This window comes from Carassius auratus, unplaced genomic scaffold, assembly GCF_003368295.1.
Source record: "Carassius auratus strain Wakin unplaced genomic scaffold, ASM336829v1 scaf_tig00215100, whole genome shotgun sequence".
Lineage (NCBI taxonomy): Eukaryota > Metazoa > Chordata > Actinopteri > Cypriniformes > Cyprinidae > Carassius > Carassius auratus.
The window spans coordinates 21742-38166 of record NW_020527936.1 but is presented as its reverse complement, the minus strand read 5'-3'; the positions used below and the strand labels follow the sequence as shown (position 1 = coordinate 38166).

Below are 16425 nucleotides of genomic sequence, written 5' to 3'. Positions count from 1 at the left end.
TCGCGACGGTGAAGCATGCGATGCTGTAACTGGCGAATGTTTGCGGTGCTTACATAACACAGAGGGGCCGCGCTGTCAGAGTTGCAAACGTGGATACTATGGCAATGCACTCGCTCAAGACTGCAAAGGTACAGGTTTAAAAGGATACATTGCTCTATTATTATTATTATACATTTTATTTGTAGGCATCTTTCATGGCACTCAAGGACACCTGACAAAGTCCATAAAACCTGGTGAAACAAAAAAAAAAAAAAAATTGGTTAATGTGGCCGAAATAACAACCCAAAAGAACCAAATTTTTCTTGTTTACTATTTCTAATTAAAAAACAATGACCACGCAAATGATAAACATTTTAGGGCTTTCACATGGTTAGATATAGGTACTAGCCACCAGGGCGGTCCCATGAGAACTAAATTTCCACCTAGGCCCATTTTCCTGGTTGAATTCAACACTGCCAGTAGTAACTCTAATGTGACATCAGCCACCTGACAACACTGAAAGTGAAAGTGACGTGACATTCAGCCAAGTATGGTGACCCATACTCAGAATTTGTGCTCTGCATTTAACCCATCCGAAGTGCACACACACAGAGCAGTGAACACACACACACACACTGTGAGCACACACCCGGAGCAGTGGGCAGCCATTTATGCTGCGGCGCCCAGGGAGCAGTTGGGGGTTCGATGCCTTGCTCAAGGGCACCTAAGTCGTGGTATTGAAGGTGGAGAGAGAACTGTACATGCACTCACCCCACCCACAATTTCTGCCGGCTCGGGACTCGAACTCACAACCTTTCAATTGGGAGTCCGACTCTCTAACCATTAGGCCACGACTTCCCTTAAAAAGTCATATAGCACGACATTCAACAATATCAACAAATGTAGGATGGAGATGGCTTCACCCATCTGTTGCTCTTTTCCACATTTGTGGAGTTAACTTGTGTGGAGTAAACTGTGTGTGAACATGGCTTTTTAGAAATGGTGGCTGCCATATGGCAGTTCAGCCAATCAGCATACACTTACGTCACTGGTCGTTCCTTTTGTACTTGATTATACCCTACTCTGAAGTAAATTCCATCCCCGCAAAAGGTATTCCTGTAACTAAATTGTTCCCAGTTCCTGAGGTTTAAAATACAACAAAGAGTGGGTATTTTCACCAATAATTATAGCAACTAAGAAATAGATAACTTATGGAAAACTTAATGTGGCCCAAAATATAAGAACATAGATTTTAATAATAAAATCCTAATCAAACAGAGAAGTAGTAACAGATATTTTTTTCAGTATTGTGATGTTTATCCTAGTGATTATCGAAAAAAAAAATTGGGCAAGCTCTCACTTGGGTTGTTAATTTGTTGGTTTGAGATTAGGATGTTGCAAAAATGAATGCGAGCTTGCAGATGACTGGGAAGGGGTAAGGTTTAAGGTGACTAAATGACTGGCTTATGTCACCAGATCTAGTGTGACATTTTTGATGAAATCAAAAAAAATAAATAACTACATGGACAAATTATTATAACATGCATTTACAACATAGGATAAAGATGTTTTTTTGGTATTGGTAAAAATTCTTCATGTAAATTATTAATTGTTTTAGAAACAGTTATGTATTATTATTTATTTACATTTTTATTTGCCTTCATAAACTATGGCTTCATAAACAACATATGTCATGTTTTTATTGTCTGCTTAGAGTGTTCTTGTGACTGGAGGGGCACAGACGACACCAAGTGTCCAGCTGGAAGCCCCTGTTTCTGTGACCAGGAAACTGGCCAGTGCCCCATGTCGCACAAGTGTCAAGGGAACCCAATGTAATGAGTGTAAGGATGGATACTGGAACCTGGATGGGGAGTCTGGTTGTCAGCCATGTAATTGTGACCCAGAACATGCTCTCAACTATATCTGTGACCAGGTTAACATCTTCTGTTTATTAAATCATTCATACAATAAATTCACTTTAGAAGAATTGTCTCATCACATGGATGGCTATAACGGATTTTTAGGCTTCACACCTACACTTTATGTCCTTCTAGATCACAGGCCAGTGTTTGTGCCAGCCAGAATATGGGGGCAGAAAATGTGATGAGTGGTGGGCCGAATCACTTTGGAAACCCATATATACAGTGCATGTGTAAGCTAATATACACAAGAGTTTTGTTTTCTTCCAAGTCATTGTCTGCTGACTCAAACAAAATTATTTCATCTTTTATTCAGCTTGTGACTGTAACATGGAGGGGACCATTTATCCATTTTGTGACCCTTACACGGGCGAGTGTTTGTGTAAGCCAGGAGTGATTGGCCTTTTCTGTGACGAATGCGCTCCAGGTCATGACACAAACTTTCCTGCCTGTGAACCCTGCCATGCCTGCTACCACCTCTTGGAGAAACGGTCTCAGATGTTAGACTAGATATTGAGAGGATAGAAACTATAAAGCCATGTCCTGAAGACAATAGGACTACATCTGAACTACAATACTTATGGAATCTGTTGAAGAAGCTGCAGAGTCTGGCTAACATGACCACCAAGGATGAGCTAGAAAAACTAGAGGAACTCTTGGCACGCATTAGGTAATATAGTTTAACACAATTTAATTGACATACTACAAATTTTCTGGGTCAATGACACAATGCTCATTTTTATTCCAAATCAATTCATTTATTCAAATGTATAATTAAAATGACTATTAAATAAATATCTTCTATGATGAGAATGTTTTTTTAAATGATGCAACTGGGAATGATTACAGTAGTCTTGTAAAAAGCCTACTTTTATCTTACATGTCTTTCTACTCACTCCTCAGGAATGAAACAGAGACCATTGACCCACACATAATCATTATTGATCCAACCATACTGCTCAACACTGACATCGACAATATCCGACTTGACTTCAACATACTCTTGAAGAATCTCAGGGAGAAGGCAAAAGAGATTCCAGCGACAGATGTAAAAGCTATTAATGGTTTGTAAATGAAAAGAGTCAATGTCAGTGGTTAACAACATGAAAGTTGGTTTGGCAGAATCAGAGTGCCATTTGTGAAAATTATAACACTTCATTTTGGCTTTTAAAGGCATTGTGAGCTATTATGCAACTACTGTTTGTGTCATTTCTATAGATATTTTAAATAAGATCAAAAAGCTCTATGAAGTATTCACTGACAGTGAGAAAAAAGTGGAAGCAGCTAAAAAGGCCCTGGAAGCCTCCAGGAATACGAGAAAGAATGCTACATTGGAACTTGCTAAGTGTCCCATAGGAGAAATGGATAAGCTGGAGAGGAAAGTGAAAGCTTTGAGTGTTGCCAGCCTCAACGAGAAGGTGAATGAAGAGTAAAACATTATTCTGCAATTTGAAGAAGAAACATATGTATATTGCATTGACAAACTTTCTGCCATAGGTCTGTGGGGCTCCAGGCGATGCAGAATGTGACAAGGCAAAATGTGGTGGAGCTTCATGTGAGATTTGCGGGGGTCCTGCCTGCACAGGGAGTTTACCCCTCAGCCTCAATGCCTCCAAACTGGCAGAGATGACCGAGAAGAACATTACTGATCTGCGCCGTAAACTCAAGGAAGCTGATAGACAGGCACGTCAAAAACATTCCAGTACCTTACTACTTTATAATTCGAATGCATATACTTTATGTGTATCTTTGCCTTGTTGTTAAAAGTGTCTATATCAGGGTCTCCAGAGAAACTTAAGTTGTTTCTTTTGAAAAAGAAGCCACAAAAACAACTGTATAATTGTATCTTTACATGTAAAAGTTAAGCCTCATTCTGTTTTCTATTCACAGCTCATGGACACCTCAAACATGACTGATTACATCAAAGATCAAGCTGAGGACCTGATGGATAAAATTAATCAGACTAAGAACAAATATGAAAAGGAAAAGATTGACACCAAGAACCTCATTGAGAAGCTCAAGAACTACCTGAGGGGTAATGCATGAAATGAATCAGTTGCTAGCTTCTGGTAAAGCTTGCCTGGTCTTTGATCATATCCAGGCAGGAAAAGAAACTGGATAGTTATTTCATCTGCTCACCTCAGGCAAATCGGTAGCAGTGTTTTCATTTTGGAAAGCACAAAACCAAAACTCCAAGCTTCTCTTTTTCATACAACAGAAGTCACAGTGACTAGTGTCAATGATAAATGTACCATAAAAGTAGTTCTCGAGCATGTGAATTGAGGAACAGATTGAAATTGAAATTGTCATTTGTTGTAATCCTGCCGTCAGCCATAGCTCTCAAATCTTATTCACACTTTTGTTTCACAAAACATCTTTCACATTGTTAAAAAAGCTAGCCAACTGATAAGATTTGACCTATGACTATGACGCGGTACAGCGGCAACCAATAGGAACGTAGAAGTCCACCGCTTGAGACGATTCCAGAGAACACAGCTCTCATTTCAGTTTCCAAGCAAAATATAGGACAGGTTGATTATTGCTGTGGCAGGTTTGCAATAATCTATGATGTGTCCCTGTTTGCGTAAAGGGTAATATAAATAAAACGTGGACCCAAGGTGTCTGAGATTGTTCGTGTTTCTGGTGAGTTGCTGATGTGCAGTAACGATATAAGAATAATAATCCAATGGTATAATAAATAATAGTACAGTAGTGCCAGTTTACGTTTAAATAAATTTTTTCCTTTTAAAAAAATATTTTCAATGCAGTACTTTTACGTGAATCAGAGTATTTTGACAGTGCTTCATACATTATTAGGTAAAGGATCTTAATACTTCATCCACAACAATATTTAATGAGGTTCATTTATAACGTTACCCTCATTGTGGTTAGTCTGCACAAGATCAACAAGCTTGTTTGCTTTGCGGCCACTTTAAATACAAGATTAGCATTCGATCTACGTCAGATCATCAGAGCGATTTTTGATGCTCTCGGCGGCTGCGGACTGACAGAAAATAAAAATTTGCGATTCTCCAGGCTGATATGGCTAGAAACTATACCATGGGTGCACTATTTCCAGGCGCTGTATAATATCACTGCGCCTGCAGCACCCATGGTAAGACAGCAAAGTTCCTTGATTATTACGCCGGTATGAGAGTATAGTTCCTAGTCATATCGGCATAGAAAATCACAAACTTTTCATTTTCCATCGGTCTTAGTACATGATGTAACTACAGAAGAGTCAAGTTTTAAATAAAACTATTTGGTCATTTTTGAGTGTGATGCTAACGTTCTAATCAGACTCAATGATCTATGCTAAACTAAGCTAAAAGTGCTACCACCAGACCCGGAGATCAGCTGAATGGATTCGAAAATGGTAAAACTCTACCTTTAAAAGGGAATTTTGAAAATTAGCCTATTTTCAAAAAGGTGGAGTGTTCCTTTAATTTGATGTGAGGGATGAATCTGAAGAATACATTTTTATTCAGGACAAACCTACAACACATTTACATTTAGAGTAAAATAAAATGCACATGATAAACTGTAAATTTAGTAAGTACTGTACCTTAACAGATGAGCTGGTGAAACCAGAGGACATTGAGAAACTGGCCAATGCTGTGTTGTCCATTCAGCTGCCCAAATCCCCTGATGAGATCAAGGACATGATAGAGGACATCAAGCGGATCCTGGCAAACATCACACACTTCGACGATGATCTAGAGCACTTGGAAAAACAAGCCAGAATTGCTGAAGACATGAAGGAGAGGGCCCAAGAAATCTTGTGAGGCTGCAGTAATAAAGTCAATGTGACAAAGCTGTGGTTTTTACCATTTCATTGTGCATTATAAAGCTAAACCTGTGGACACCAGTGTCACTAATCCTGTTTGCTTGTTGCATCACCAGGAACAGAACCAAGGCTATCAATGTGGGGGAGATAGAGAAAGCACTCAACGATACAGCAAAGGTCAATGACAAGATATTCAAGGAGCTGAATAAGGCTAAAGAAAACAATGACATTATCAGGGAGAAAGTTAATGAGGTAATGGTTTATTTTGCACGTTTAAAGGAATTTTTACTCACCTTCACATCATTCCAGACGTGTACTGTGTAACTTTCTTTACTTTTTGATTTCTTGATTTGCTCTCAATGCACTTATTTTGAGATAATTTCTACTTTTTTCCCTTAATAAACTGCTTTATAACAATATCTCGTCACTTTTTAACAGACTGAACCTAAACTAAAAAATATTGAGGATAATTTGGATTCAACTCGTGCCAAAAAGTTACTGGATGAAATCAAGGCCTTGGAGAATAAGACGGAGATGAACAGAGCTCAGGGGAAGGAGGCCAAAGATGCTGCCAATGCAGTGCTTGACATTGCCAAAGACACCGAAAAGGTAAGTCTCACAAGCAAAAAAAAACATATATTCATTTAAATAAATTGTATGTTGGATTTACAAACATGCTTTCCAAATATTAACCTAGAAGATGGTACAGCTGCCTTTAGATATAGCATATTTAACCTGTCATAAGTGGATTGCTTTTCTCCATTGTTAGGATCTTGAGGAATTGAAAGAGCAGTTTGAAAAGTTAAAACTGAATAGCACAACCCAGAATGTTAATGAAGAGGCTAATGAACGTCTGAAGAACATCACAATAGAGGCAGAAACACTGGCTAAAAATGTGGAAGATAAAATGAAGGAAATTGAAGGTACATTATCATACGAAGTAATATGCATTTGGGATTTAAAGGGTTATGGATTTCTATAGGTGTTAATTTCTTGTTTGCATTAGAATTAGTTTCCTTTATCAATGTCATTTCAGAATTGGAGAAAAAGATTCTGGATGCAGCTAAAAGGAAAGAGGAAACGATAAAAGATTTGGAGGCACTCCAGAAGGAAGCAGATGACTTGAGGAACTTTATTGTTGACAAAGTGGATAAATACAATCTGTGCTCCACTTAAGCCTATAAAGGCTTCCCTTCTTCAAAACATGAGGAACCCTTTTTGGTGTTTGGCAACTCAGGGCAAAACGGCCTTGGACTAGGTTTTCAGGATAAGTGCAGTCCTTTTACCCTGTTTCTTTGTGGGCTTGCTGATTTTTTGTTTACAATATAGAGCTATGAACTGGTTCTCATCAAGCCCCAGAAATACTTAAAGACCGTATTCTGGTTCTGTTCCATTTTTTTCTTCTTTATTTTGCATTTAAAGTATATTTTTAGTAAATGATGGTCCAAGTTTGAGAATCTCATATAGGTAATGTATAACCCTGACTGTCCACAAGAGGTCACAAGAGTAAAATTTTAAATATAGCATATCTTATAAACTATGCAGCACTGTTTCCGGCACAGATCTAGAGTGCCACAGCAAAACCAGTCAGATTTTCCTCAAGTTATTTGCCTGATGAATTGAAAAAGATGAGATCAAAAGAATGTGTGCTGCAAAAACACTGACAACAACACATATTTTTTTATCGAGCTGTTCTTATAAGCCACGTTTTCAAACGAATCATTCAAAAAGACTCGCAAGTTTTATTTGAATCAGACTGACGTAAATCAGAGAGGCAACTTCAATTACCGTTTATTCAATTCTGTTTAGCTCATTCCAAATTGGCTTATGTCCGACATATTTGGCATTGTCTCCTCCAAAAGTATTTTCATTGTTTTTGGTTCAGGGATATGTAATTAAAACCTCTTGATAAAACAACCTACTTCAGCATTACTTCCAGAATTGAGTTCAACAGCTGCTCCATGTGCATTAAGATAAGACAGCCAGGTTTAGACGCCTGCTGCTTGTGGAATGTGCTCGTTTGTCTCTCGCAGGAGGTGGAGGGTCTGTGCTTTTGTCCTACAGTGTTAACAGCCTCTCCGTTGACTATTCAATTGCAAAATCGAAGGTAAAGCCCCACTGATGTTATTTCATTGGTCCGTCTGAGTGGATTTTCCCACCTTTTTAACTACTTTATTTTTTGTTCAGACGCGCTTTGTTTTGTCAGAGTTAATTTCATCTTCAATGGGTGAGGATAAGGAGAAAAAGTCACAAAACAGATTATGTTTAAAATGATTGATAAAAATGACTTTTTAAAGTAACCTAATGTAGTTGATTGATTCAGCCACATTAAGTAGTATTTTTGACTTGAATAAAAAAGGTAATTTAGGTGTTACAACTCTACGTTACTTTACTTAACTTCTTTTTTTTTTTTTTTTTTTTGGTCCAGATGGTCTGCTGAATGATTAAACTATGTCTTTCAGGTTTCAGAAGGGTCTGCAGATGTTAGTTGTGTAACCTAACCTAATCTCTTCCTGAGGTTTACAAAGCAAAAACAAAAACCCTACACAAACTGGTTAAAGGAGACATGATGTAGTATGGAATCAAGTTAGGTTTCATTTACTACAATGTATCCCTTGTAGTTCCTACCACTTTATTGCCCTAATATACTGATAATTAAAATCTCTGTTGTAATATCATGTGTTTAATGTCTAAACTGACCAAATTCTGTGTTTATCTTCTTGGTCATTTATATAACACGAATTTATCTCAAGTCAAGACAACCACCAAATCCCATTTTCAGTTCCACCTGAACCCCCTGCTCTGACTGACCTTTAAACGGTCTAATTATTGAGGATTAAAGACCATTTCACTGGGCACAGGTCTGTTCATTTTAGTACATCATTACTGGAAGTAAGAACAGCTGTTAATAAAATTGTTAGGACATGAACTTGTGCGGGGAGAATCTAGATTTCTATTTGAAATTTTGAATTTTATATTTTAATAAATACATTTTGTTGCAATCACAAAAAGGTTTTGTTTTTCTCTTAACATCAAAAGCAAATACCACGGTTTTCTAGAAAATGTAACACTGCTGTACCATTATTGGTACTTTGGAGTACATTGTTAATACTGTGGTGAATGAATATAGCAGTCTATGCACAACATTTGATTTAATTATCATTACCAAAACTTTGTATAACCACAATAAAAGTAAATTAATTTGACGTTTCGTCGTTCCCAATAAACAAATGGAAAATCTTGTACTTTTGACTGTACTTTTTGAGACAAAACACAACAGTCGCTTCCTATTTGAAGAGGCTAAAATATCTTTGCTCAGTCTGAGGAAACGTTACCGTTTCAAATGCCCTCAAATGGCGCGTTTTCATCAAATACTCAAATATTTGTTATCAATGTTATTCGTTTGACAAGTACTGTCGACTAAGTGTACTTAAACCTATCCCTCAGTGCTCTTTTAACTACTTTTATCAGTTTTTCACTGGCCGTTGCTTACCTCAAGACCACCTTCGAAAATGGGGGAGGGAGCGCACGAGACGAGTCGGAGCGTTGTGCGCATGCGCAGAAGACTAGCGGCGTAGGAGAAAAAGTTTCGCGCAGCTCTGGCTGCAGTAAAGCAGCAGAACAGTCTGCAGGGATCAGACTCAGCTCTGCAGTTTCCAAGCAAAATCAGGATTACTGCACCCCAGCTAAGGAAGAATCTAGAAACATGCTGTTACAGCTCGCAGCCCTTTTAGGTAAGTTTTCTTTTTAGTTTTTTTGAGGCAAAGCCTCTTTATGTTTTATTTTTTTGCATTTTATTAACGTTTAAGTAGATATTAATTAAACCTTCAATAGAAAATGAAATTCTGATTTAAATAATTTTATAATGTCTTTTTAGGTTTTCTAAAACTGGAATTTAAGGGACCCTAAAGATACAAGCAAACAAAGTCTATATTGTGTTACATTTCACTACTACCAGATGCATATAACAGTTTTTCTTCCACAAAGTTTTAGGGGCATGGGCTCTGGCAGATGTGCCTGAGCTGGGAGATGTTTGCACAGAGGGGAGCTGTTATCCTGCCACAGGAGATCTTCTCATTGGAAGAGCACACCAACTCTCGGCCACCTCCACATGTGGACTCCAGAAACCTGAGCCTTTTTGTATAGTCAGTCATTTGCAGGTAACCGATGTGTTGCAAACAGTTATCCTTCATTGTTGATTAAATATAGCTGTTTTGGCATTAAAAGTTTAGCAATTAAGTTTGAATTATTGAATCATTACGTAGTGCTATAAATGTATTTTATTTTTCAAGTTCTAATTAATTTAATAGTCACGTCATGAAATGATATACTGTATATTAATTCGAAATGAAAACTGCATCCCTTAGGGCTCTATACTCGCCTGATAATTGTATTTTATTGCCACAATTGAGAATTCATGTGGTTTATTTCCACTTGTGGGATTTCTTCCAACACCCTTTGGGGCTTTTATCTGTAACATCTTCAGAGAGAGCTTTAATGCTGTGCTGTTATTTCATGTGGGTGTTTTTGGAACATGTTTGTCTTTAGAGATTTGTTTCCTTTGACTCTAGAATGTCTAGACTACTTCCTTCCAGACCAAACGCCTTAAAATGTTTTACATAGGGCCATTGAACATCTCATGTGGGTCTTCCGAATCTTCAAAAAGTCAATCTGCAGGTTTATAGGGGGTTGTTGATGCTATGGCTGAGTGATAATCACTCATGCCACACCATAACAGGGAGATAATTACTTCCAAGTGTTGTCTCGAGACATATTGGATCGGTTCTTTTGATCCGTTTATCGTCATCTCTTTTCACGTTTAATCATTTAAATACCTTTGCAGTGCAACATATTGAGTTGGAGAAGAGGTCAAATGGAGGTTATGAGGTGAAGGTGGACAGGAACTTATTTTAACGCACTAGACACATTACAACTCAACATATGTCCCAATTTTCGAGCCAATTGCCCTCAATAGAGTCAAATTGCTTAAATAGGTTTTTAATTAAAAGAAAATGTCACAAAGCAGCTCTGAACATCTGGCCTCCACATGAAACCAATGCTCTCTGTGGGCCATCAGACTTTGAAAAAGCTGTGTCATGTAAGTCAGACCAAGTGGGTTGACTTGCTACAGTATCTCAGGGACACTCACAGTCATTCATTTGGTTTGGAGAAGTTCCTACGTCACAAGAATGCCATTGACATTATCTGGTTTTTCCACCCCCTCCATCGCAGGAAGAGAAGAAGTGCTTTGTGTGCGATTCCAGGGGAACCTACGATGAAAGCATACACCAAGTAACCAGCCACAGAATCGAAAATGTCGTGACTACGTTCGCCCCTAACCGCCTCAAGACTTGGTGGCAGTCAGAAAATGGTGAGTTGTTTTGTGACTCCAAACCAAACAATTGCACATCTTCGTTTCTTTTCAATACTATTCAGTACTATTTTAGGTGTTTACTCAGTCAAAGACCGTGTAGTTCTCACGGGAATTGATGAAAGCTGTGAAACAAAGTCTTATTAGAGGGAACGCTCTCTCATTAGTGTGTCCGTTAGTTCCCCTATAATCAGACCAATGGAGGGACTCACTACTTCAAAGCAGTTGTGTAATTGCTGACCAGTTAAGGTGATGACCAGTCTTTAAAGTGTGGAATGACATGTCTTTTTCCCTTGGGAAAGAGTTTTCTACCTGCCAATTGAAGATTGTGTCATTTATCCCATGCTGTTTCAGTCCAATAATAAATAAAAAAAACCCTGATTAATGTACTCAATTGTTTTACTTAATGTTAAAAACACATGACATTTTTTTTTTTTTCCCTTATTTTTTGCCATAGCATAGCCACTCTTATTTTTACTCTTAGAGTTGTGTGACCCTTTAACAACTGTCCTTGGTTGTTGTGTTGCAACGTAATTTTGAATAAGCCGAAATGCAAATGTAGTTTGAGAGCAACTTTCAGTGAATAATGACTTAAATTCTATTCTGTTCCTCACATCGTTAGATTTTAAGACATACTTTACATTGGAAAACGTCCATTATCCTATAACCACCCACTTGGTTGAGTTGCGAAACATTTTCGGCTAACATGGAGAAGGTCCAGCTGCTGCAAGCTATAAGAATGTATAGTTCTACAAGCCATATGTTCCTCGATGACTCAAACAGACAGAGGAAATAGAAATCCAGAGATTTACTGCTTATTGCAGCGGAGGAGTGTGAAATGTAGTGGGACAGGAAACGAGGGGCCATGAATGCAACCAGAGAAGCCTGTGACTGTATGGTTTAGGAGAGAGTATGGGGTCCATCAGCCAACTGGGCCAAAGGCCTGAGAATACCAGGGGTGACCTCCTACTTAATTAAAAATGTGAATCTGTTTATTCTTATTTTTGATGTTTATGGACCCCCAAAGACTTTTCCCATAAAAAAAGCAGATGTTTAGTGTATCCATCGAGCAGTAGAGTTCTGAAGTACTATTAGGGGAATTGTGCATTGCTTTTTAATGTACAAGATGCAGATGTTCCTATTACATTAATGGAAAAAAATTGGTGACACTTTACAATAAAGATCCTATGAGTTAATGGAATGGTTTCACCCATAATAATGTAATTAATTACTCTCCCTCATGTCGTTCCAAAACTGTAAAACCTTTGTTCATCTTTGGAACACAATTTAAGTTATTTTTGATGAAATCCGAAAGCTTTCTGACTCTCCAACAACACAATTGACACTTCAAGGCCAATAAAGGTAGTAAGGATATTGTTAAAATAGTCCACGAGACATCAGTGGTTCAACCTTAATTTTATAAAGCTAAGAGAATACTTTTGTGCATAAAGAAAACTAAATAATGACTTCATTCAGCAATTTCTGTCAGTCTTCATGACGCGTTCAATACCACGATGCGTAAAAAACAACTGTTCATTTTTATTTCTTGTAAGCGTAGGTCCATAAAATAATATTAACAAATGCAACCTTTGATCTTAACAATGTATTAATACATTTTTAAATCAACTTTGACTAAGATTAATAAACATTAAGCAGTATTTTCATTGTTAGTTTCTTGGTAACGTGCAGCTAACTAATTTTAACAAATGAAACCTTATTGTAAAGCATTACCAAAACATCATACAAAAGATCTTTTTAATCTAAATTGTTTCTCCTAACTAGCAGTTAGATTAAATAGAGAACAAATAGAGACTTTCATTTCATTTAGAGACTTTTAAGGATTTGCTTTTAAACTACTATTTAGTAAACATAATTAAATAATAATGTATATATTATAACATATTCAAGATAGGGTTCATGACAAATAATGAGAATAAAATCCTACAAAAATAAGAATTGCCATTATTATCACCCTTGTTTGTACAACAAGAGAATGTGTATATATATATATATATATATATATATATATATAGATAGATAGATAGATAGATATTATATATATTTTGTTGTTTTATGCATAGAATGAAAGTTAATGGGGGGCAGTTTTTAAGCTTTTATATTAAGTCATTGTATTAAAGTATTTTAAGACCATGAGATAATAAAAAATAAAGATTGCCAAACAGTGATGCCATATAAGATGATTTTTGGTTCCCCAAAGAACTCTTCAATCAACAGTTCTTAAAAGAGCCCCTTTGTGTGTGAAGAGCATTTTAAACATGTAAATAACTTTTCTATGGAATGGAATGGTTCTTGAAAAGTTCTTCATGAAACCACAGATGCAAGAAAAGAGCCTAAAGAACAGTTTGGGACTTAACTAATGGAACTGCATTAATAAATGTGGAGAAATGCAACTCTTTGTCTTAAGTCATGTCTTTATCTCTCTCTTTCTCAGGCCTGGAGAACGTCACAATCCAGTTGAACCTGGAGGCAGAGTTCCACTTCACCCACCTTATCATGACCTTTAAAGTAAGTGCTGAGGGGACAGTCAGCTGGTGATGTGTGTTTTGGGGGGAAGGTGTCGCCACAGCCCCAGGCTGAGGTGAGATTTGCGCTGGTTAGGAGTGAATGTGGGAAGGGAAGGGGGGCTGGCAGGAGGGGAAGTGCTGCTCAGTGTGTGGGAGCCGTGGGAGGTCTGGGATAAACCCGGCTGTGCAGCTGACTGAGACGACTGGAATGCTTTAGCTGAAGATTACATTTCAGCATGATCTCTCTTCAGCAATGCAGTTCAAAGAAACCAGAGAGAGCGCATATGAAACGACTGGCGTCAAGAGAACAATAGTGCTCATGTGATGCTGATTGGAACGATTGCAGGGACAAAACTTTCATCACTATTTGTTTGTTATAATATATTATAATATAACATTATTTTGATCCAATACCAAATTCTATCCAAGCCAGTAATGGCAATATCGATACCAGTACTTAAACTGAATGGACATTTTCATAATTGCATAATAACAGTACAGTGTCTAGCTATTTAACATTGTGCCTTAAAAAACATATAAAAAATTATGAAACTAGAGATGTCGTTCCATAATAAAATAAAACTACATCACTAGTTTTATAATTGCTAACAATATGCTGTTTATTTGTTGTTGGATTTAACAAAAATGTAATTAACGAAAGCTATATATAAAAAAAAAACGGCTAAAAATGACAAGAACATAAATAAATCACTATAACTTATAAGTGAATGCATAAATTAATGCATTAATAAATTAATAATAGATTATTTTTAGGCCAGAATTTCCATATTGACGCTTTCTTAAAAACCTATTATTATTATTATTGTTTATAATCAAAGATGTCACATTTTATCATGATTTAGTGGTATTTTTACGGCACGCATTAAAACACTTTATATTAAGGTGACATAGTTACATACATTACATGCAATTACTTCAATAACAGTAAATAAGTCATAATTTCAAGCAACTAACACTATCCTGTAAGGTAATGCCACTTTAAGATAAAGTGTAACCAAAAAACCAGTATAGATATTATGTAAGGAAGGATCAATCCTGATGATGTAGGATTATCATCCATATTTTAGTATCAATTGAAAGTGGGCCGTGTCCTCTCATGCTCCCTATCTAGACGTTCAGACCTGCTGCTATGGTGATCGAACGGTCGTCAGACTTCGGGAAGACTTGGCAAGTGTACCGTTACTTCGCCTATGACTGCGAGTCCTCCTTCCCCTTCGTCTCTCAAGGACCCATGACCAAAGTGGACGACGTTATCTGCGATTCCCGCTATTCTGACATTGAACCCTCGACTGAGGGTGAGGTAAGCTCTGGAAATGCACCGCGCTTCTGGCGAATACTTGCTCATATACTGGATTTTCCATTGACTCTTGTTCCTTTGGCCTCTGAAGGCCATCTTTAGGGTCTTGGATCCAGTCTTCAGGATTGATGATCCCTACAGCCCCAGAATTCAAAGTAAGGACACAAATGAAATTTTTTTAATATACATGCTTTTCATTAAGTGATGTAAAAGCGTGAACCCAACTTCTTGCTTCATTTCATTTATAGACATGTTAAAGATCACTAATCTGAGGGTGAAGTTCACTAAGCTGCACACTCTCGGGGACAATCTTCTGGACTCACGTATGGAGATCAAGGAGAAGTACTACTACTCAGTCTACGACATGGTGGTCAGAGGAAACTGTTTTTGCTATGGTCACGCGTCTGAGTGCGCCCCCGTCGATGGAGCTGGAGAGGTCGTGGAGGGCATGGTGAGTTTTAAGCCATGCATATTGATAACTTTGATAATTTTTATATTTTATTATTTTTACATTATATATTTTACATTTTTTGTGTGCAATTATAGTATTTATTGTTATATTTTAATTATAGTTATTTTTTTATATTAAATTTATTCTTAATTTTCCCCTCTAATCGCCACCACAAACTGACTTAGCAATTACGAACTGACTGAGCTGAAATTATAACGTTTTAATGCAGCAATATACCAGAATGAATTGTAGATAAATAAAGCAAATTTAATAGGAATTGTTTTTTGATTTATGCCACATTTAAATGCAGCACACCCTTTTGTGGCTTTTTAAACTGCTTTGAAGAAAACATCTCACACACATTTGTCATGGGAAGAAATCGTTTGAAGTCACATCACAGTCTGCAGCTAATTCAGTTTGGATCTGTTTCACATTAGTATGAAAGTATGCGGACCGCCTCGTGGTTTCATTATTGAATAGTTTACAGAGCAAATAACCATGTGGCAGAGAAAATGCACGCAGTGTCTGTTGTTTACAAACCTTTTTTGGTTGTGTTTCATTTATGCTTGAAGTATAGCATGTGTTTCTGTGGTTTTAGATAAATGATTTGAAAAGCCAAAGACGAAATACACCAAAGGAACGAGGTTCCTGTTTAGTCTGCAGTCTTCTCTGTTTGCAATCCGTCTGCACTGAGATGTGTCTCAGTCTTTTGCGGTCCTTAGAAAAACGTAATGAACAGATATTACATCCAGATCTCAATCTCACTACCTTTTTATGTGCAAGAACTTTATTCAGAGGCACTGAAGTGACTCCAGATCATCTCCAGGCACAGGGCAGTTCTGTGAAAGCTCACATATAGACTGCATCTAGATCTGTGTCTGTGCCAGGACTGGGGCTTGTTTAATGCAGACCAGATGCATCCAGTATAAACATTTCCTGTTGCCATCTGGTTTAGGGCCGGATTTGTAGACCGTTCTGAGCAACTCCAAGTTTCTGTTGTATGAAGAAACTTTTCTCTGGTAGGGTCTGAGTAGGAAATAATCTCAAATTCATTCCTGAGGACAGGAGAACAAGA

General features: G+C 37.4%; 1 protein-coding gene and 1 pseudogene across 1 annotated transcript in view; both read left to right on the top strand.

Moving 5' to 3' along the window:
- The first annotated feature begins 4 nt into the window (after nucleotides 1-4).
- LOC113093584 (laminin subunit beta-4-like) lies at nucleotides 5-9115 on the top strand (annotated as a pseudogene).
- Nucleotides 9116-9178: 63 nt separating this feature from the next.
- LOC113093583 (laminin subunit beta-1-like) overlaps nucleotides 9179-16425 on the top strand; it is a gene marked incomplete at its 3' end in the record, with an annotated part of 28981 nt that continues 21734 nt past the window's right edge. Inside the window, 7 exon segments of the mRNA XM_026259278.1 lie at nucleotides 9179-9419; nucleotides 9673-9845; nucleotides 10918-11056; nucleotides 13509-13582; nucleotides 14714-14902; nucleotides 14991-15054; nucleotides 15148-15350. Coding sequence (XP_026115063.1) covers nucleotides 9392-9419; nucleotides 9673-9845; nucleotides 10918-11056; nucleotides 13509-13582; nucleotides 14714-14902; nucleotides 14991-15054; nucleotides 15148-15350 — 870 coding nt within the window.